The sequence below is a fragment of the Triturus cristatus genome, chromosome 6 (assembly GCF_964204655.1).
Source record: "Triturus cristatus chromosome 6, aTriCri1.1, whole genome shotgun sequence".
Lineage (NCBI taxonomy): Eukaryota > Metazoa > Chordata > Amphibia > Caudata > Salamandridae > Triturus > Triturus cristatus.
In genome coordinates, this window is record NC_140589.1 from 560,928,988 (window position 1) to 560,952,921 (window position 23,934).

Here is a 23,934-nt window from a genome sequence, read left to right on the forward strand (position 1 = left end):
ACGTTTTAATGCAAATCGAGGTGTGGGGACGTTTAGAGACCCAACTGTAAGATATGCTAATGTTTGCTTACTATCTTCTTGATCTGATTTGAGTTTGGAGTGAATGTTATTATGCAGGTGAGAGTGTTCTCTTCCTGTCTGATTCTAGTTTCAGTATAGATACAACAATATCTCAGCCGGATTTATTGAGACTGTTTATATTTCTATGTACAGGACATTACGATTAAAGAACACAAGAAAAGAGGCTTCAAATTATTCACTCAATGGGCACCGACCGTGGACTGCACACAACTGTGGCATCCCCGCGCTCCATTAATTTTGGATTTATTCCAGTCTCTAAATCTTTGACCCTGGAAACAGGTATCGTCCTGAACCTTACCATACCGATCAGGGTGGTAACCCTGCAACTGTTCTTACCTTCCCTCGATTGTCTTCTCTTACCGATGTTTGCTGGTTGATTTATCCCTGATGCCCAGCCTAAATTCAAATTCGACCACTCAGCGGTCTTTTTTCACTACTCATTTCCTCTTCCTCTGCGCCAGTATTTAATTCAATGCACATCAGCACTCCTCGAATAGGCCACCCAGGTCCTGAAGATGATCATAATTGAATTGGATCGAAACGCCGTCGACCCCTGCCCACCAGCTTAAACGCCTTTGGCGCACCCTGATATTTGGTTCTTTAACACAGCGAAAATGACCAATTGTATATCTGAATTAATCTATGTGTGAACCTTTTTAATCGTGTATATATAATGTATGTTCTCTTGCGCCGTATGCTGTGGTGTTTTTCTCACGTTGTCACTTGCGCCGTCACTTCCTTGTCACGAGCACTTTGTACACTTTTCTTTAGGGTTGCCTCGGTATTTATACCCAACAGTGCTGTAACAACTGTTATGTGTATCTTCTGATCTTCTTAAAAATATATGACGCCCATGGGCGCATTGAGTGAATAATTTGAAGCCTCTTTTCTTGTGTTCTTTAATCGTAATGTCTTGTACATACAAATATAAACAGTCTCAATAAATCCGGCTGAGATATTGTTGTATCTATACTGTACCTACCCAGATCTCAGTTTGGTTTATGGGTTAAACTCCTGTGTTTTTTTCTGATTCTAGTTTCAAGCAGGGCCTCTCTGATAGTTTTTAGCTCTATAGAGTGCCCTTTTTATTAGAGGTGGAGGGTAGTTACGTGCTTCCAAGTTCTTGCTGAATGCCTTTGCTCCTTTCTCATAGTCTTGTGTTGAACTACAGTTACGGCGAAGGCATAGAAACTGGCCGAACTGGAGGGCTTTTGGGTGATGACTATTATAATGTAGGAGGATGTTACAGTCTGTAGCTGTTTTGAATGTGGTGGTGGTTAGATGCCCTTCACTTATTGTGATCAGAAGGTCTAGAAAGGTGATTTCCTTGTCTGAAACTGTTTTTGTGAATATTAGGAAGGGAATTTATCCAATCATAGAAAGATTCACCAGTTTTCTCATCGCCATTCCAGAAGATAATGATGTAGTCGAGGTTTTAATATTGGCCAGGTAAGGGTTGTTGTTGTAAATGTGGAGACGTTCAAATTCCACCATGTAATGACACGCTAAGCTGAGGGCAAAGGTGCTGCCCATCGATGTCCCCTGGACCTGATGGAAAAGAAGGTCTTGGAATTGGAAAAGGTTTTCTCTCATGGTGATTTTGGCACACTCAATTACGAAACTCCTTGGAGTTGGAGGCATGTCTCAATAACATTGAGTGTGGCTGCATGTGGAATGTTTGCATATAAGGCCTCCACATTCAAAGTCATCAGAAGGGTGATGTCATCACAGGAACCCCCCTCAGCAATCAAATTCAGACGTCTCTGGTGTCATGTAGGTAAGAAGGGATCTTCTTCACAATAGCCATACTGGCTCCTGTGTCTTGCAGAGTCTGCACCCGTTGCCCATTAATGGTGACCCACTGCCTATACTTTGAATTGGAAGGCATGTGGAATTTAGGCACCATTTCTTTATCACCCAGGGAAACTAGGGCCACCTCTGTCTGTCCTTCAAAACTAACTGGGACTACCTCCTCCCCGAGCGCTACACTCATCAATCCTGGTGTTTGCCCACCAGCAAGGGGGTGGGGGGGGGCTGTGCCCTCTAGGACTATTTGGAGTCCCCTTTGTTGTGTTCATAATTGTAGCACTCTGTACATTGGGGTATAAACGTCCATGTCTTATGATCAAAGGACCCCTTCTTTTTAGGATCAGCCTGGGACAGGTTGCCACTACGCCTTTGGAAATTATTTTTGGTGCATTTTGAGAACGCCACGCTTTTAAGTTTTTCTCCTCCCTCTTTCTTCTTTTGGTAACCCTGACTACCTTTGTGGGTGTCCCTCCCAGATACCTTTTTGGACACTCTGGTGCTATCCCAGAGGTCTGTCTCTTTAGCAAGCTTTCTGGGCTCTGTCAACTTACTGTCAACTAGGTGCTGGTGCAACTCAGGAAAAAAAAAAATACAGAGCATGTGCTCTGTCATGACTAAATGGTACAACCCATTAAAATCACTACCCTTTTTGCCCCTCACTTAGCCATTCAGTGCTTTCCTGGAATAATGAACAAAATCTACCAAGATTGGTTGGGGAGTTTCTGTTTGTCCCTGAATCTTTGGCGATACTTTTGGGGAACCAGCCCAAAATTGGCAATCAAAATTATCTTCATAGGGGTATACTTTGTTTGGTCCCCAAACTCTAATGTCAGAAGTGTGGCCCTATCAAGTTTTGGCATATGTTTCCACAGACTCTGAAACCAGGCCCCTCTCTGGATTAATTACTTCAGTCATTTATTGGTTTGTTGAGTACAGAAAAGATATTCAGATTGGTGGAACCATTATTTTGCTTATTTTTTAACCATACAAGTATGTTATCCCTGGCAATTACATTTATGAATTATTCTTGATTTCATCTGTGTGCAACTATTCACTTTTGCTAACACAGCACACTACTTGTTGTGGGATTGTTCCAGATCTCCCTAGAAGGACCTGCCTTGCCCAAGGAGCAATATGAGGTGGAGCAAGACACAGCAGGACGCAGCTCAGAATTCGAGCTGCTCGAAATGACAAAAGATGAAAACTATAATGGAGATGTTGATGATGGCGAGCTACAACTTTCAAGCGAAGAAAAAGAAATATTAGGTATGAAGGAAGAGCAAGTAATGAATGGATGAAAAATATTTGTTTTAAGCAGTGTAACACTCAATCTTAAAATAAAATAGTTCACTATCTTTAGATATTTGTACTGCAGTTGGTTTTCTAATGAGAGTTTGTCTTTTTTGACAGTCAATTATTTTTGTCCATTCATTTTGTAATATAACTTGAAAATATATTAGTATACCATATGCAATATGTTTAAACATGCATAAAAATGTAACGAATTTTAATAGTTTCAAAACATTTGTGTTTAATTCAAGGTTGTAGTTTTGTCTTCCAATCTTTAGTCTGGCAAATTGTTAATTGTTGATGGAAGGTTAGAGTTTCCACTTTCCATCACTATGCAATATTTGTCTCAGGGCCATTCTTAGTGCATAGTCTCCGTAGCAATTTTATGTGTTGGGCTCTCGTTCTTGAAGGGCTTATTCCTCATAGCACTGCAGGGTTCTCTTTTAGAGTGGGTCTCGTCGCATTTAAGAGGCAAATGTTTTGATAGTTGTTAGAAGGTCTCTTGTTTGTAGTTGGTGGCATCTGGGTTTTCCGTTTCTGTTTGCTGTGGCAATTCATTAGCCTAAGAGGGGTATTTTTGCATTCAAGCATGATTACTGGGTGTTGATTTATCAATGTGTTAAAGTTAGTCTGGATAGGTTTAGAGTAGCTCCTTGCATAGAATTCAGAGCAGTTAGTGGGCTCAATTTAACCTGTGTGTCCAGATAAAGTATTACCAGAATTTTTGTCCCATTCTGTAATTTTAACTTAGTCAAGGTGGGATTGTAACATTGATCTCATACAGTAACATAATATTTTGGAAACCCCTATAATGTTTTTATCAATCATTTCGTTATTTGAACCAACTTATATTCTGCCTGATTTTGTCTTCTATTCTTAAGGTGGGTTGACTGGTTCAGATTTTCTGTCTATCTACCTCAAAATGGTTCAGTGTAGTTAAATATGCCTTCTTGTTCTTGCTGACCCTTAAGACTTTATAGGTCTCTATGGTGGTGATGGTTGACCGGAAAATGGTGCAGAAATGATGATAAGGAATTCTGCCCTTATTCTTTACCAATCTTAGCAACTCCATTGTATTGGTGAACCTTCTTCTCTTGGCTCTATGCAGTGATACTCAAAATACATTGTGGTAACACATCTGAATTGCACCAGGAATTAGGTGATTGCAGCTTTGGTTTCTGTCTATTTTCTTTTCATTCTTCTTACACTCTACTTACTCATGTGGCTCAGTAAATAATTTCCTACATGTGAATGGTGTCCACTACCTGGTCTAGGACACTTAAAATTGGATGGTAGGATTTAGTCAATTTCTCCATTATATAACTCTTCGTAGAGACATTAAATGTGGCAATTCGGGGTGGTTATGGATTTGATTCCTGGATCTTTTGTCAACCTGTAGTTCCTTTTCATAAAGGATCATCTTTAGGTTGACACTGCAATATAGTATGAAGACCGAGGATTCCATAGTCAACATGAACTTTGACCTTCTGCTTTTAACGGAAACTTGGTTCAATGAATCTTCTCGACACATGATGGACCTTCTTATTCACCTATACTATTATGCAGCTGGGCAGAGAAGGTAAAATCTCTGTCCAGGGAGTTATGGTGCTATATAAAAACTCCATTCTCTGTACACATGTGGAGTCAATGTCCTGCCATACCTTCTAAAGCCTCATTATAGAACCCAAGTCAATACCCACAAGAGCTACCACAGTCAACATAATCTATCACCACCATAGGCCAATAACTTCTTCATTGAACGGCACATTACCTGTCAATTTATTTAATATAACAAAAATCAAATTTTTGGAGGTGACTTTAATCAACACTGAGGGAATTTTAATGACCCCTCTATCTTTATTCTTTCTTCCTTTCTACATGATAACAACATCCTCCAATACTGTCTTATACCTACTCACATAAAAAAGATGCTATTCTACATCTCATTATCACCACGAAGAACTAGCTGATGGTCCATGTTATTGCTGTTGTCTTTTTCTGTGAGATCAAGGATTTGAGGATAAAGCAACAGCAATAACATGTCTCTCAGAAAGTTAAGCAGCAACATCAACCAGCTCTGCAAACAGGTCCACGAGCAGCAAAATGAAGAAGAAACAAAATAACTCAGGTCTGTGGCCAGAGTTTCCCTGGGCTCTTCTAATTATATAAAGGCCTGACAAAGAATAGATTCAACTAAAACAACCGTGAAGAACTAAAATAAATGTACAAAGCCAGGTTCATACTCTCAGGATCTCAGTCCTGAGGAGACCTTCGAAAATTGTGAAGTCTAAACAGATTGCGTAGACATTGTAGCACTTTTAAGGAAATGTGGAAGGGTAATGTCTAAAAAAAATAACATAGGGTCTCCTAACCTGAGTGAAACTAAGCATGTAACACTGAAATAGTAGTTCAAAAGAAAATATGATTTATTAATCCTTTGGTCTGTTTATTGTATTTTAAATGTTTTGATTTAAACTGACTTGTTGCTTACATTTTCACAGATTATGTATTTAGGCATAGTGGTGATGGTGCATTGAAGAAAGAAAGTGTGCCTATATTGTGTCAAAATATCAACAGAGTCTAAATCCAGATTCTTTTATGGGTATTATGTCTTTATTAAATTAAGAGAAGTTCATGGTTGTTTGAAGGAAGTGTATTATGTTTTGTTTGTGCAGGTCCCTACCTTCAACGGACATTACAATTCCCAACTCCATATGCTTGCATCATTTAGGTAACAGGCATTTGGTTGTGTGTGCATGACATATCCGTAGTCCATCTTGGGAGAGAAAGACATCACATTTTCCATGCTAGGCCTTCCACTTCCCTTTTATGAGTGCACAACTGTGGCCAAAAGCACTCAGGAGTCTCTAATGGAAAGGCTGCACTATGCCGCAGACTTGAGAACCTGTGGTAGCAAACATCATGTTCACGTAGGACACACACTAGGCACTGAATTGACCAATAAATTGCTGCTGTCATATTTGATTGGAGCCGTTCCCAGAAGAAATGTTACAATAATGTATTTTTTTGCTAATGTGAGTGGAGTGATTGCTTTTTTACATCATTTGACAGGAAACTTGAAATATTTGAATGCCTTGATATTTAATGTACTTCTCGAGGCATGTGAACATGTCTAATTTAATCCCAAAAGAAGTTGCACAGTTGTACTGTCTGTAGTTGTAGTTGACTTCCTTAAAATTACATTTGGCGTTAAAACATTGTTAAAGGAATAGAAGGAACTTCTTAGAATGCTGCAGCCATTAATTGTCGTCAGCTCAATCAGTGGGTAGGCACATTGTTGGTATGTTTTGCTATTTCTTGCCCTAAAGACATTTTAAAAATAGGGCACATTTTTTAAAGAAAACTGGAGTGGTCATAAATCATTAAGTTACATCCGTTCAATTATCACTTTAGCATATACAGAAATACAGTGTGACATTTTCACATTACATCTTATGTTAGGGAACAAAATATCAACAAAAAGGGAGAAAAATAAATCAGTGACGCATATTAAATATCCCTTATGCAATATACTTTAAAAAAAGCTGTAGCCAAGTCTGATGTAATGACTTATAGCCCCTTATTACCCTTCAATTGTAAGAAAGCTAACTTGATTTCAAAAACCTGACCATTGAGTGTCCAGCAATCATTTAGAGACGGAGGTATCTTGTTAATCCATTTTCGTGCAATACATAGCCGTGCAACAATAATAGCAATATATATTATTGCAGACATACTGCAGATATAATACTATTGACACTTGATTTCATCTTCAACATGATATTAATTGTAGTTAACTCCACCTCACAATATAAATACATCTATAAATACTGGGTGATGTCAGTCCATTAATCCATCAACTGCAGGCAACTGGCAAACATGAACTATATTGGCTGCCTGCATCTTGGGCACCTTTTCAGTATGGTTAGTACCCACATTCACTATTTCCACTAGTGTATAATAAAACATGCACAGAGGTTTAAACTGTTGAAGCTTAAGGTTAATGGACATTATCAGAGAACTAGTTAGATTGAGAGCTTCCGCTATATCTTCTGATTGAATTACCTGCCCAGTCTTCCTACTCCATATATGATCCAGCTCTATCGTGATATTCCATGTCCTTATTAATTCCCAACTTTATTTCACCTCTTTGGTGGAGTATATAGGTGCTAATATCTCCTGACCTGTCGAACAGATATTCTGGGCAAATTTCCGAGCTACGTAGGGTCAGATGTATGAAAGGATTTTGCGTTTGCAAATGGTGCGAATCGCAAAATTCGGCCATTTGCGGATACAGAAAGGCCTTTCGTTATGTATGAAAGACTTTGTATTCGCAATTATCATAATCACAATTTTTTGTGATTACCTAAATTGTGAATGCAAATAGGGAATCGCAATTTGCAAATCACTAATTCACATGTAAGAAGCCTTTCCTAAATGCGAACTGGACATTTAAGAAACACTAATTACCATCAACTTCGAGTTGATGGTAACCATGTGTGAATTGTGAAAAATGCACAAAAATGCATGTTTCAAAGTGCCATGTTGCGCACACCTGCCCCTATTGCATGTGTGCGCTTTACATGTGCACAATTTAAATTTGTGGGGTGCTTCAGGGGGGCCTTTGGGCCCCGGGCACCCTTTGCTTTGCATTCACTAATTTGCGATTACCAGTTAGGTAATCTTAAATTAGCAAATGCTAAACTATTCGCACCTATGGGCCTTTCAGCCCATAGGAACTAATGGAGTCATATTACCTAATAGTGAATCGCTATTTATCAAATTGCCATTAAGTAAGATTGAGGAATCGCTAAATCTTTGGCAATTCCTACATGCATAAAAAATATTTTCCAGTTGATTAAACTTGGATTGCAAACCAGAAAAAACAACTAGCCAACTAGCCCTTGGAATCACTCTGGTAGTCCTGGGTTCACGTAGCAAGGCGGTCTTCTGAGGTACCAAGTAGGCCTCATGCAGCATAGCAATCAAGCAGGCCTTCTGTGTCCTCCACAGGTCCAAAAGTGAAATGGAGAGGGGGTATCAGTGTCCTATTTTTATACATGGTGCTAGCTTTGAAGTGGGAGAAACATCTGGAGTCGTCCTCCCATCCCCACTCCACCTCCCAGATGGTTCTTGAACTTACTTCCTCTCTGCCCAAGCTCTAAGAGGTCTGACGTTAAAAAAAAAGTGTAGTGTGAAGTTCTCTGTGAGCGTGCTGAGGCAACTTCTCTGAAATGTAAGTGGGGCAGGGAAAAGCTCCTAGTTGAGAAACAGGTGGTCCTCCCAGCTGGAGCTGAATACAGCTATGTCATCCAGGTAGGGTGCACTGGAGGCCTCCATTCCAGCCATGACCCAGGTATCCACCCTCTGGAAGGTGGCAGGGGCATTCTTCAACCCAAAGGGCATCACCCAAAACTGGAAGTGGCCCTCTTGAGTAGAGAATGCTGACCTCTCTTTAGCCCACTCAGTCGGGGTAATCTGCCAGTACCCAGAACTCAGGTCAAACTTGGGGAGGAACTTGGCAGCCCCTAACCGGTCTATGAGCTCATCAACTTAGGGGATGGGGTGAGCATCTGTCTTGGTGACTGAGTAGAGAACTTATAAATTACCCCACACTCATACCACATTGACTTCATGTTTGCAGACATGAAGGTTGTGCCCCTGTGAGACATTACTTCTTTGGGGACACCCACTCGGGCAAAACTGGCCATCAAGGCCCTATTCACTGCAGATACCGTCACAGTCCTCAGAGGTATGACCTCTGGGTACTTAGAGGCATGGTCCACCAAAACCAGGCTAAACCTATTGCCTAAGGCAGTATTGAGGCCCAGGGGACCGATCATGTTGATGCCCTCCTTTCAAAAGGGGTGCCAACAACAGGTAAGGGAACCAGGGAAGCCTTAGGGCCCAATTCACAGAACTAATTTAAGACAAAATCCTAAACTTACAACCATTTTGGTATTCACAGAAGGCACTTACTCATTTTGGTATTCACAGAAGGCACTTACTCATTTCGGTATTCACAGAAGTTAGGAGTCCTAACTTTAGGACTCCTAAATGCCTTCTGTGAATACCGAAAATCTTAAAGTTAGGATTTTTCTCAGATTAGGAGTAGTAAAGTTAGGACTCCTAACTTCAGAACTCCTAAATGCCTTCTGTAAATACCGAAAGTCTTAAAGTTAGGATTTTTCTCAGTTTAGAAGTAGTAACGTTAGGACTTCTAACTTTAGGACTCCTAAATGCCTTCTGTGAATACAGAAAGTCTTAAAGTTAGGATTTCTCTCAGTTTAGGAGTAGTAAAGTTAGGACTCCCAACTTTAGGACTCCTAAACTGAGAAAAATACTAACTTTAAGACTTTCGGCATTCGCAGAAGGCATTTAGGAGTTCTAAAGTTAGGACTTCTAACTTCTGTGAATACCGAAATGAGTAAGTGCCTTCTGTGAATACCAAAATGAGTAAGTGCCTTCTGTGAATACCAAAATGGTTGTAAGTTTAGGATTTTGTCTTAAGTTAGTTCTGTGAATCGGGCCCTTAATCTTTTTCCCTGCCTTCCCACTGGCCTGGGAGGTGAGACATGACCTACAGATTGCATCTGCGGCTGTCTTCATGCAGGGCTAATAAAAGTGGGTGACAAACCTAGCAGCGGTCTTGTTCTACCCCAGATGTGCTGCCACATTTATATATCTTCACCCACATCCAGTAGGAAGTCTCTGTAGCCCTGGGGGACCACCACCACGTGTTGCCACAGACTTAGGAACCTTGGGCTCACTATATAGAAGGCCATTCTCCCAATAGAGCAGATGATCTCCAGAGGTGTCACTGGCTGCCTGGGTCTCAAATTGCCACCTCAAGCCCTCTAAAGTTAGGCATTCTTTCTAAGCTCCACATAATTCCTCCCTGGTGGGCCCAGGGTTGTTCCCATGTTCCCTGGCTGGTTTTCCATGATCCTTGCCTTTCCACTTTTTGGCAGCTGCCTGGGCCATCTTTCCAGGCCTCCTTGACTACCCTCTGTGGCTGCCATGGCGCTTGTGGTCAGGCACACCCACTCAGACAACCCTAACATCTATAGGTGGGACATGAGCTCCACTTCTTTCCATAGAGTGTGTGCCAGAACATTGTCTAACATAGAATCCACAGGCATTGCAGGGCTCACACCTACTTTTAGAGAACCTGGGACGCCCACCCTCCCCACCCACTCAAAGAGAACTAGAGCCAGTCGATAATGACTCTCACTGTTGTCTGTTACTACAACCTGGTGGAATGTATTGGGGATTATCTGCTCTGAGGACACCAGATGACACCTTACAGAAGCCATACTGGCTTCTGTGTCTCTCAGAACCTCCACCCTCTTTCTATTGACAGTGACTCACTGTCTGTACTTGTATGGGTTTTGACCACCATCTCCACCACACTAACAGGGGAAATCTCCTCCCCAAGCGCTACACTGGCCAACCCAGTGGCGGGCTGTGCTCTCGTGGGACACTTGGCATCCCCCTTCATGTGCCCATATATGTATTACTCATAGCACTTGGGGACAAACATTTCGGTTTTCTTGTCTACAAACTCATTCTTCTTTTGGTAAAATTGGGTCTGGGTTACCTTCTTCTGTTAGGGAACTGTACCACCTTTTTTCTGTTGGGGACTGTTAGCCCTGGCACCATTTGCGTGGGTCTCCCTTCCATTTTTTTGCTGTGGCCTCCTGTGTTTTTGCTGTGTTTTTGCTGGTCTAGATGCTGTGGGCATTTTGCCAATGCTATTCAATGCCAAAGTGCAAGTGCTCTCTATTGTAAATTGATGTAATGGATTAGTGACTCCGTGATTGGCTTATTTGATTTACTTATCAGACCCTAGTACAGTGCACCATGTGTGCCCAGGGCCTGTAAATCAAATGCAGCGGGTGGGCTTGCACCACTGGTTGGCCCATCCAATAGAAGCAGCTTGTAAAGCGTGGCTCAGGCTTTCCATTGCAGAGCCTGTGTGCAGTCTGGGACTGACATGTCGACTTGGCAAGTGCACCCACTTGCCAGTCCCTAAACCTGCCCTTTTCTACATATTAGTCACCCCTAAGGTAGGCCCAAGGACAGGGTGCATTGTATGTAAAAGGTAGGACATGCCCTGATGTATGTGGCATGTCCTGATATTGAATTAAAGCCAATTTCATTTTTTCACTATTGCAAGGCTATCTGTTCCCATAGGCCAGAATGGGCAGTTTGATTATAACATCTTATAATCCTAACTGACCCTAGGAACAAGGTAGGAAAATAAAGTTTAGTATGCTTGAACTCAGAATGTTAAAATACATCTTTTAGTGTGGGTGATTTTTACATTCTGTGTTTGAAAATACAATTTTTAGAAAGAAGGTATTTTCTTGCCTAACCATCCAGCCTCTGCTAGGTTTGTGTATTCCATGTCTGGTTTGTGAGTGACAAGGGGCTAGAGAGGGCCTTGGCTCCAGCAGTCTGATGGGTCAGGGCTGGGCTGAATAGGACCTGCATTGAATAGAGAGTAGGGGGAGGAGATTTGCTTTCACTGACCTGAGCCTTCATTGAATAGGGGGAGGAGTTTTCCTTTCAGCTACCTTGGCCAAGTCTGTTTTCAACAATGCTGTCTCCACCTCCTGCCAGCAAGCTGCACCAGGGAGGACAGAACTGGTTTTGGCTGGGCACAGACACCCTCTGCATTCAGAGTACAAAGGATTTTGCAGAATAAATATTGTTGCCCAGACCCCAGAACTTTAGATCACTTCTGGGAATCAAAACAAACCTTTGCCAAGGAAAAGAGCCAGATAAGCTGAAGGAAGATTACTGCCCCTGAGCTGTTTGCTGTTTGGGGTTGGCCTGCAATGGTTACTTTATTGCCAAGGAAAGGAGAAAAGGAACTTTGTGTGAACTTTTACTATCTTGAGGAAGATCTCCAAGGGCTTGTGACTGAGCTTGCCTCCTGCTCTGAAGTCTCAGGGACACAAAGACTTCACCACCAGCTCCCCCTGAATTTCCTTGCTGGGAATTCTACCTGCAGTGAGGTGCCTGCTGTTGTTGGGCTCTCTGAGAGACTGCATGTCGCTGGGAGCTGGAAGCGCGACGCAACGAGAAGCATGTTGCCGCCGCAGCAGTTGCCATCGCATCGCCGAAGAAGCGTGCCGCCGCCGCAGCTGTTCACCGTCGCATCGCAGACTAAGTGTGTCACATCACCGGAGAAGCGTGTCGACACTGCAGATGTTGCTGTCACATCACCGGAGAAGTGTGTCGCAGGGCCTGTCACAACTCAAGAGTCTACCGAGTTCGCCGCACGGCCGTTGGGCATGCACGCATTGCATCCACATTGTCGCATCGCATCCAAGACGCCATTTTGTCGCATCGCACCGGATCGTCGCATTGCCGCACCATCTTGTTGCATCGTAACCGAAACGCAGCAAGAAACCGACGCATCACCTCCTCTCCGGTAAGGAACCGACGCATCACCTCCCCTGCGCTGCAGTAAGGAACCGACGCATCAACTCCCCCGAAGCAAGAAACCGACGCATCACCTTCACTGCGACCCTTTTGTTTGTTTTGCGTGACGCATCCAAGGTACTTTGAGAGTAAAGTGCCGCTTTTACCATCTACAGTGAACGAAGTTATTTCTACCATTTTAAAGACTTATTTTTGATTACAGTATTGTGGATTTTTGTTGTTTGGTCTTGTGTTAAGTCTAGTAAAGATGACTTATTTTTCTGAACTGGTGTGGTGTGCATTTGTAGTGTTTCTACTGTATTACTGTATGTGTTCACACAAATGCTTTACACACTGCCTCTGAGATAAGCCTGTCTGCTCTTGCCAAACTACCAAGGGGGTGAGCAGGGGTTATTTTAGGAGTGTAGCCCCTTACCCTGAGCGGTGAGGATTTGGACTTGCATTTGTGACTCATATACAGTGATTGGTGTACACTACTAGTGAGTGCAGACCATAACGCGACCACATACATTTTTGGTAGAATTTGTTTTCCTTGGAACTTCTATTTTTGTTAAGAACTGCCAATTCTTGTCACCATTGCCAAAGCAGCATCCAACGCATCTATGGATCTACTATTTGAAGAAGATAGGGTGGATACCTACACTGTGCCACAGCTTAAAACCTTCTGTAAAAGATTTCAAATCCATGTGAAAGGCATCACCAAGAAGGAAGAGTTCCAAAAGGCACTTAGGGCCTGGTTGGAATCTAGAAATGCAACTGAGCATCCTGAAGAGCCTAGGGATGAGGCAGAGAATACAGATGGGCAGCTGGATGGGCCATTGGGTCTGACCGGGGAGAAAGTAACTTCCAGACCAGGCATCAGTGTTTCTTCAAAGGGCCTGTCCCCAGAAGAGCTGGAGGACAGGGAGAGAGATATAATGCATAGGATGAAGCTAGCCAAGCTCAAAATGGGTGGTCAGATGGAGTTAGAGAATAAGAAGTTAGCCTTGGAAGAGAAGAGAATGCATTTAAGGATGTTGAGGGAGATGGAATTGTAAGCCAAGAGTTTAGAAATCACTCCCTCTGGTGGCAGTACACCATCCGTGCCTGTAGAAACAAGAGTATTTACCCCCAAAGATGTAATTAAGGAGTTCTGCAAGAATGAAGATATTGGGCAATGAGTTAAGGCCTATGAGGTAGCTATGACCTCCCACCGGGTCCCTGAGAAAGATTAGGGAGCGGGCTTGTGGGGGAGGTTCCTCAGTGATGGGTGGGATACCTTGTTAGATTTGCCCTCTGAGGATCCGAATTCCTGTGTCCACATGAAGGAAGCCTTATTGACCAGGTATGGTTTGACCCCAAAGCTGTATAGGCAAAGGTTTAGGAATTGTAAGAAACTGGAGTCAAGTACTTGGGTGTAATATGTGTCTTTTTTAGCATAGCATTGGATGGTTGGGTGAAGGGTAACAAAGTTAATGATTTTGAAGCATTCTATGACTTGATTGCATGGGAGCACTTGTATAGTAATTGTTTTCCAGATCTATGCCAGCACCTTGTTGATAGCAAGCTGACTAACCCTAGGAAGCTTGTTAAGGAGGCGGAGTTCCCGGTCCTCAAGGGTCATGTGGGAGACTCCGCCAAAGGTGGGCAGGGTCCCCAGCAGAAGAGTGGGGGGACAAGGGTATACAGAGGGAATTCCAGAATGGGCCCCAAAGTATTCTCCAAGGGAACCAAGGGAAGGGTTCTCAGCTTCCCCCTGAGAAGAAGTGACGGGGCCCGACAGAAAAGCCTGTCCAGAGGGGTCCCAAGAGATGTTTTGGTTGTGGTCAGGTGGGCCACTTCTTCTGGGATTCTCTGTGTCCCAACAAAGGTAAAACAGCACCCACTGGTGCACCGTCCCGGCAGATGGCTAGTATAGCCCTGGGTGAGGAGATGGGTGCCCAAGGTGGGTGGGTTCCCGCAGAGATGTCCCTAGTCTCTTTAGGAGACTGTGAGGTGGTCCCCAGGACCAAACTGCCTGATAACACTAAGAAATACAGGAAGTGGGTGACCATCAATGGCCATAGGGTGGAAGGTCTGAGAGACACTGGAGCCAGTGTGACAGCTGTCAGTTATCGACTGGTGTCTGAAGAGCAGGTGGTCTCAAATGCATTTTACCCTGTTGTTGCCGCTGACAACACAGAGAGCCACTGCAAGGTGGCTCAGGTTCCCTTTAAGTGGGGGGGGGGGGGGGGGGTTCTCAGGTACCCTTCAAGAAGCTGTGAGGCCAGCCATGCCTGTTGACTGTCTGTTAGGCAATCCTTTGGAGAGCTCCCCTTGGGCTAAGGTGGAGCGAAGTGCTCATTTGGAGATGTTGGGTTTGCCAGAGTGAGTGTGTGCGACCACTCGGTCTATGGCAGCCAGTAAGGGTATTCAAGAGGACCTAGAGCCTGTAAGAGTGGACCAGGTGCCTGCCTTAAAGAGAAGATGCAGGGGGCGCGGGAAAGCAGCCTCCAAAGCTCCCACGGTCCAGGAGGAGGCAGACCTTGAGGGGGATGCCCTTGAACCTACAGGGAGCAGGTAGCTGAACTAGGGGACCTACCTGAGCTGACCCATTGGCAGCAGGAAGGAGGACCCTCCAGGGAATTGTTCTGCAAGGAGCAGAGGAAGTGCCCTTCTCTTGTGGGTTTGCGGCAACAGGCCACCAACCAGGCAGCAGGTGATCAGTCTGGATCACATTGGATCTACTGGGACAATGGTCTCTGTATAGCAAGCCTAAGGTTGCTGAGCTTGGGTCAGCCCGTGTGCTGGTGGCACCCCAGCGCTTCAGAGCCTTCCTACTATGGCTGGCTCATCTTCTGCCGTTAGCAGGACATTTGGGGCAAGACAAGACCTTTGAAAGGCTTGTCACCCACTTTTATTGGCCCCAAATGCGCAAGAGTTCAGATACTCATTGCAGGACCTGTCAGACTTGCCAGGCAAATTGTAAGAGTGGGAGGAAGCAAAAGGCTCCTCTCCAGCCGTTCCCTGTGGTCAGCACCCCATTTGAAAGGGTGGGCATTGACATTGTGGGGCCTCTTGATCCCAAGACAGCCATGGGCAACAGGTTCATTTTGGTCTTGGTGGACCATGCCACCTGGTTCCCGGACGCCATCCCTCTCCTGTCAGTGACGGCCCCTGTGGTGGGTCGTGCATTGATGGGGATTTTCTCCCATGTGGGGTTCCCCAGAGAGGTGGTGTCAGACCGTGATACCAACTTCATATTCAAGTATATGAAGTCCCTGTGGCAGTAGTGTGGTGTAACTTACAAGTTCACCACTCCTTACCACCCCCAAGGTAATGGGCTGTTTGAGAGATTCAACCGGACCCTAAAAGGCATGATTAGGGGTCTTGAGGAACCTATGAGGCGTAAGTGGGACGTCCTCTTGCCATGCCTTGTGTTTGCTTACAGAGAGGTGCCACAGAAGTCCTTAGGGTTCAGCCCCTTTGAACTGCTGTATGGTCACCCTGTAAGAAGACCTCTGAGTTTGGTAACAGAAGGCTGGGAGAAAGCTCTCTGTCAAGTACCTTAGCAGCTTCAACGGATTCCACAGGAGCAGATGCTGGATCTCCACTCCTCCACTCCGCTACCGCCAGCTAATAGCTCACGAGCAGCAGAGCGGGGGAAAGGGGAATTGGACAGAAAAGAGAGACTGCACCGTGTCTTCTTCTTGGACTGGATTCGGAGCTTCTTCCTCACGACTCCTGCAAAGAGAGTTACTCAACAACTATTCTACAGTTAATTACACTATTAGCTGTGGTACTTATTTACTCACTATACCTGTCCTGACACAGTGGGTAGCTACTCTCTGGTTTGATTCGACAGATGTCTTCTAAGGAGCAGAGGAGTTGAACTGGTGGTGTGTGAAACCCTGTAAATAGAATCACATGTAAACCCAATTACCTACTACCTTGCTCCCCTCCCTTCACCTTGTCTTCTTATACCTGTCTTTCCCTTAGAAGAACCTTGTCCTTTACTGAATGCTCTATAGTTCCAACTTGCAGCCTAATCCTCTTGCTGGATCCAGAACCAAGCAGGTGATGTCCGTCGGTAGTACCCTTATATATATATATATATATATATATATATATATATATATATATATATATATATATATATTGCATCTACATGGAGATACAAGAAAGTCTGTTAACTCTTCAGTCTTTATTCTGAATTCTGTCTCGCTGATGGAAGGCTTTACTGCTGCAACGTTTTAGAATGAAAATCCTATTCATGTGACTCCCACTCTCTCAAACTCTGTTGAAGTCTGTGAATTTAAATCCTTGTCCTTCTATTTACACTGTCTCTGGAAGCTTTTACTGAGCGCTGGCAATTCCACGAAAATATAGATAATAATTGAACTTACTTCTCAAGAAGAATGTTCGCCAGCCTTACTTCTTGTTTACCTCCCAACTAGGCGCTGTGAGGCAAGGAGAGTCCTTGGTTCTTCCACACTCTTGAGGACTCCGCCAAACTTGCAGATGAAAAGAAACTCTGTAGAATCCTGGAAACTCTGAATAGGTACCCAAGGAACCCTAAACCTCCTTGTAGGCACTCTGACTGGAACCTTAACTGAAGGAAGCGCGGAGCTCTGAGAGAACACCGCCTTCACGGAAAATTCGACGGTTTAAGTGCGCCACGCTCAGAACGAGCGCGCGCCACATCAACCCAGGATGCCTGCACCGCTGCCAGAGTGAGCACTGAGGAGAAAGACTGGCATAGCAGCGGCCATCTTGAGAGAGGGAAAAAGACTACAGTCGTAAAGAACGGAGGAAGGCAGAGAGCGATCTCACTGAAACCACTCTTCGCCTCCCCCCCAGGCGCCAAGCCCGACTCCTGGGTTGTATACTCAACCTGGGAAATCTAAACCTAGACTCTCCAGTCCTGACAGTACCCCCCACCAAAACCCCCCTCCTTTCCTCCTTGGGCTTGGTGGGGTGAGTGCGATGAAACTCTCGGAGCAAACGTGGAGCATGGATATTGGATTGTGGCTCCCAGGACCTTTCCTCCGGCCCACAACCCTTCCAATCAACCAGATAGAAGATCTTCCCTCCTTGTGGCCTAGAATCAAGAATTCTTTTTACCTCAAATTCCTCCCTTCCTTGCACCAAAACTGGGGAGGGGGAATTACCTGCCCTAAAACCCTCTGGACTACGCTGGAGTAGTGAAACATGGAAAACTGGATGTATCTTTAGTCGGGGAGGAAGCCTAACCTTTACACTGACTGGGTTTACCATTCGCTCTACCTGAAAGGGACCCACAAATCTTGGCTGAAACTTCCGATTTCCCTTCAGTCGTAAATTTTTAGTAGAAACCCAGACCTGATCTCCCCTTTTATAGACTGGATTTGGGCGTCTCTTCTTGTCTGCCTGCCTCTTATAGGAAAACTTAGCCTTAGACAAATTCCTAGCAGCTAACCGAAAGGCCTCATGTAGATCTTGTACTACCGTTTCCACTGCAGGTACATCGCTATCTTCCTTATCTACAAGAGTGTTGGGATGTCGACCAGAATTTAAATAGAATGGGGAGTAACCAGTAGAAGCATGCTGAGCATTATTATAGGCAAATTCTGCTGCCCAAATCAAGTCCGGCCACTCTCCCTCCTGATCCATCAAGAATAGACGCAAGTATTGCTCCAAATCCTGATTTACTCTTTCCGTCTGTCCATCAGTCTCTGGATGGAAACTAGTGGACAGACGGGAGTCTACACCCAACCTCTTTAAGAAGGATCTCCAAAAACGAGAGACAAACTGTGGGCCTCTATCTGAGATGACAATCTTTGGGATACCATGAGCCCTTACAATGTGCTGAGTGAATAGTTTGGACAACTGTGTAGCGTTAGGGAGAGCCTTTAGAGGGATAAAATGGCTCATCTTGGAGAAATGGTCCACTACCACCCATATGACCGAATAACCACTACTGGACGGGAGTTCCACAATGAAATCCATGGAAATGGTATGCCATGGGTATGGGGCTAAGGGCAGGGGCTGTAATAGACCTTGCGGAGCCCTTCTGGGAGTCTTCCCCTTGATGCACACCTCGCAAGTGGCTACATACTGCCGCACCTGAGCTTCCATTGCCGGCCACCAGAACTCTCTTCGAATCAGCTCCAAAGTCTTCTTCACCCCTTTATGCCCAGCCAATGGCTCGTCATGGAAATGTTCAATGATTTGTCTTTGCAGTTCCAGATCTGACACAAACAACTTGTCTTGGTAGACGGGTCTCCCCTTCTTGACTTGGAATTCTTTCCCCTTAGCCGTCCAATCCCTCTCCTCTTCAGGGGACAACAAACTTGGGAGCTTCTTTTCAATGTCTGTGGAAGTGAGTGTTCCGATTATTCGATCCACTGGAATAATTACACCTTTTTCTGCCGTTGGGACATCGGTGCTCACATGTAGACGAGATAAGGCATCCGCCTTTCCATTTGCCGAGCCAGGTTTGTACGTTAAGACAAAATCATAATCTGCAAAAAATAGGGACCATCTCAATTGACGAGGGGTAAGAGTTCGGGCAGATTTCAAAAACTGGAGATTCCGATGATCTGTAAAAACGGTGACTACATGCTTGGCCCCCAGTAAATAATGCCTCCATTCTGAGAACGCATCTTTGACTGCCAATAGTTCCTTATCCGCAATTGGATAATTTATTTCTGCCGCAGTTAATTTCCTTGAACGAAACGCTACTGGATGTAACTGGCCCGTCTGCTTATGGCGCTGAGACAAAATCCCACCAATGGCCAAATTGGAAGCGTCTGCTTCCACAAAAAATGGGTCATCCGGATCTGGATGGAGCAGCACTGGGGATGACACAAAAATTCTCTTGAGTTCATTAAACGCTGCTTCAGTTTCCGCGTTCCACTCAAACTTGATCTTCTTTCTCAGTAGTCTGGTGAGTGGACCCACTCGCTCAGAAAAGTTGATGATGAAGCGTCTATAAAAATTGGCGAAGCCAAGAAAACTCTGAACTTCTTTCACTGAACGTGGAGAGGGCCACTCCTTGATAGCCTGCACCTTAGATTCATCCATAGAGACACCATTCGGAGACAGAACAAATCCCAAAAACTCTACTTGCGTGGAATGGAACACACACTTCTCTAATTTTACGAAAAGTTGGTTCTCCAACAATCTCTTCAAGATGGATCTGACGTGTTGGATATGTTCCTCTAAGCTGGCCGAGAAAATGAGGATGTCATCAATGTAAACCACTGCAAATCGGTCCAGAAATTCTCTCAAAACGTCATTGACAAAATGTTGGAAGGCTGCCGGAGCGTTGCACGAACCAAAAGGCATGACCTGATATTCGAATAATCCAAAACGTGTACGAAAGGCCGTCTTCCACTCTTCTCCCTCGGCCATGCGTACCAAATGATACGCACCTCTCAAATCCAGTTTAGTGTATACCTTCGCTCCCTTGACTTGGTCCAAAAGTTCCGAAATCAAAGGTAGCGGATATCGATTCTTCTTGGTAACCAGATTGAGGGCGCGGTAGTCGATGCAAGTCCTTAGTTGGCCATCTTTTTTAGGAATAAAAAAGAGTGGAGACGAGACTGGTGACTGTGAAGGGCGGATGAAACCATTGGCTATATATTTGCTCAGATATTCTTTGAGATGGACATTCTCAGCTTCCGACAGCGCGTAAATTCGGCTACAGGGCAGGGAGGCGCCAGGCTCCAGCTCGATTCGGCAATCATACTCTCGATGGGGAGGTAGACGTTCTGCCTCTTTTTCATCAAACACCGAGGCGAGATCTTCATACTCTGGTGGAATCTCTTGAGTGTCTACGGCACAAATGGTCTTTGGAAAGCTTGCTAAGAGTTGGGATTGCGAAGCTTCCGATGGTTCTGGATTCGAATGAAAGCAATGATGCATACAGTAATCTGAATTCATACGAATTGATCGTTTTGCCCAATCAATTTGAGGATTATGCTCCGTGAGCCAAGGCAGACCCAAGATTAATTGAAATTGTGGAGCATCAATTAAGCTGAATTGCAAAGAACTAAGATGTTGTCCGGGTCCACACAACAAAATCTCCTCGGAATCAAAAACAATCGGCCCAGAGGACAAACTTGTTCCATCCACTGCTCGTACTGGCTCTGGCCGTTCCTTCCTCAAAAAGGTAATTCCAAGTGACTTGGCAAAACCAATGTCACAAAAATTCCCCGTGGCCCCTGAATCGATCATGACCGAAATTCCTTCCTTGACCTTCCCTCCAAACCTTATTTGGACAGATAAAATTAAATGTGGAGCCGACGATTGCAGGGTGTTAGCCACTAATTTCGGATCTGGAGTTGACTGTTCCTTCGCTTCCACCAGGGCAACCCCTTCTACTGGTGGAGCCGATCTTTTACCCAGGAAGGGTTCTTTGGCCTCTTAGGACATTCCTTCACGAAATGACCGGAGTTCCCACAGTACATGCACAACTTGCCCAAACGTCTCTTCTCTCTTTCTTCCTTCGACAAAGGTCCTCTGACCGAACCAATCTGCATAGGCTCATCCTCTGACAACGAATCCTTAGACTTGGATCCCTCTGATTTCATTCTGTCGAAACGGGGTGGTATATATCTAGTTTCCTTTCTCCTCTCGTTCTTCCTCTCACTTTGACGCTGATCGATCTGAAGAACCAAAGCAATTAATTCTGAGACCTCAGTGGGACGTTTTGGGATCTGTGATAACCCATCCTTCAACTCATCCTTTAATCCACGATAAAATATGGCAGCTCGTTTCGCCTCTGGCCAACTTGTTTCCACAATTAACTTGTTAAATTGAGCCAGGTAGGCCACTAGTTCACGATTCCCCTGCTTAAGATCTAATAACTCATTATCTGTGGATTGAGAGATGGACCGTCTGTCAAATATCCGTAGAAATTCTCTCTTGAAACCTTCGAATTCATACAAAATGGGATCATTGTTGTTCACCAAAGGCATGGACCAAGCGGCGGCATCTCCACTCAGGTACGACAGCATGAACGCCACCTTTGACTGGTCTTCCTTAAAAATGATTGGCCGACAGAGGTAATGTAGAGAACATTGCGTGAGGAAAATTTGGGCCTTGTGTGGATCCCCACTATACCTTTCTGGAGCGGCCAGTGGGATTGTAGGAGAGATTGCGTGAATCACCTGCGTAGTGAGTTCTGCTGCAGAGGGGGCAGGGGCAAAAGAGGGCGTTTTTTCTTCCTTTACTGCTGAACGAGAACCCCCAGAAAACTCTTCAAACTGTTGACGCAAATAACTAGCATCTTGGGCAGACTTCCTGACCTCCTCTCTAAGGGACTTATTTTCCTCCATAGTATCACTTAACTGCTTTTGAATGCTATCTAACACTGTGGCCAAGGCCTTTACATCAATTCCCTCAGCCATCGTGCTCAGGTGGAATTAAATTGCGGGCACTTCAATCTGTCAAGTACCTTAGCAGCTTCAACGGATTCCACAGGAGCAGATGCTGGATCTCCACTCCTCCACTCCGCTACCGCCAGCTAATAGCTCACGAGCAGCAGAGCGGGGGAAAGGGGAATTGGACAGAAAAGAGAGACTGCACCGTGTCTTCTTCTTGGACTGGATTCGGAGCTTCTTCCTCACGACTCCTGCAAAGAGAGTTACTCAACAACTATTCTACAGTTAATTACACTATTAGTTGTGGTACTTATTTACTCACTATACCTGTCCTGACACAGTGGGTAGCTACTCTCTGGTTTGATTCGACAGATGTCTTCTAAGGAGCAGAGGAGTTGAACTGGTGGTGTGTGAAACCCTGTAAATAGAATCACATGTAAACCCAATTACCTACTACCTTGCTCCCCTCCCTTCACCTTGTCTTCTTATACCTGTCTTTCCCTTAGAAGAACCTTGTCCTTTACTGAATGCTCTATAGTTCCAACTTGCAGCCTAATCCTCTTGCTGGATCCAGAACCAAGCAGGTGATGTCCGTCGGTAGTACCCTTATATATATATATATATATAATTGCATTTACATGGAGATACAAGAAAGTCTTTTAACTCTTCAGTCTTTATTCTGAATTCTGTCTCGCTGATGGAAGGCTTTACTGCTGCAACGTTTTAGAATGAAAATCCTATTCATGTGACTCTCACTCTCTCAAACTCTGTTGAAGTCTGTGAATTTAAATCCTTGTCCTTCTATTTACACTGTCTCTGGAAGCTTTTACTGAGCGCTGGCAATTCCACGAAAATATAGATAATAATTGAACTTACTTCTCAAGAAGAATGTTCGCCAGCCTTACTTCTTGTTTACCTCCCAACTAGGCGCTGTGAGGCAAGGAGAGTCCTTGGTTCTTCCACACTCTTGAGGACTCCGCCAAACTTGCAGATGAAAAGAAACTCTGTAGAATCCTGGAAACTCTGAATAGGTACCCAAGGAACCCTAAACCTCCTTGTAGGCACTCTGACTGGAACCTTAACTGAAGGAAGCGCGGAGCTCTGAGAGAACACAGCCTTCACGGAAAATTCGACGGTTGAAGTGCGCCACGCTCAGAACGAGCGCGCGCCACATCAACCCAGGATGCCTGCACCGCTGCCAGAGTGAGCACTGAGGAGAAAGACTGGCATAGCAGCGGCCATCTTGAGAGAGGGAAAAAGACTACAGTCGTAAAGAACGGAGGAAGGCAGAGAGCGATCTCACTGAAACCACTCTTCGCCTCCCCCCCAGGCGCCAAGCCCGACTCCTGGGTTGTATACTCAACCTGGGAAATCTAAACCTAGACTCTCCAGTCCTGACACTCCCAGTAAACCTCCCCAGGATGTACATAGCTACATGCTGGTCTTCAGAAACCAAACTAGGCGTTTCAGGCTACTCGCTCAGGCGAATCTGGAAGCCAGCCCGGAGGAGATGAAACGATGGTACGATGAGAATGCCACTCTAATCGAGTTTCTGCCTGGTCAGAAAGTGTGGGTGATGGCCCCCCGTGGAGCCTTGTGTGCTCCAGGTTAAGTGGACCAGACCATTTGAGGTGGTGGACTGCAAGAGTGATGTCACCCACTTGGTGGACTTGCGATCTCCTAGGAACCCTTTGCAGGTCCTGCATGTCATTTGCCTGAAGACCCACTTGGAGAGATCCGAAATGGGTATGCTCCTAGCGACCGATGATGGAATGTAGGAGGAGACTGAGCCTCTTCCTGACCTCCTGTCTGCGAAAGAGCAAGATGGGTCAGTGGATGGTGCAAACCTCTCTTCCACCCTGATCCCTGAGCAGCAGGATGACTGTCACCAACTGTTGGGACAGTTTTCTGGTCTATTCTCCCTGATCCTCAGTGTCACTGATTGGTGCATCCATGATGTGGACACTGGAGCTAG

At 44.8% G+C, this 23,934-nt stretch overlaps 1 protein-coding gene across 1 annotated transcript in view; it reads left to right on the forward strand.

Moving 5' to 3' along the window:
* Positions 1-23,934, forward strand: part of LOC146817397 (dynein axonemal heavy chain 5-like) — a 1,608,734-nt gene that overhangs the window by 291,842 nt on the left and 1,292,958 nt on the right. The window contains exon 12 of the mRNA XM_085609634.1: positions 2,988-3,156. Within this exon, the coding sequence (XP_085465760.1) occupies positions 2,988-3,156 (169 nt within the window). The remainder of the gene's footprint in view (positions 1-2,987; positions 3,157-23,934) is intronic.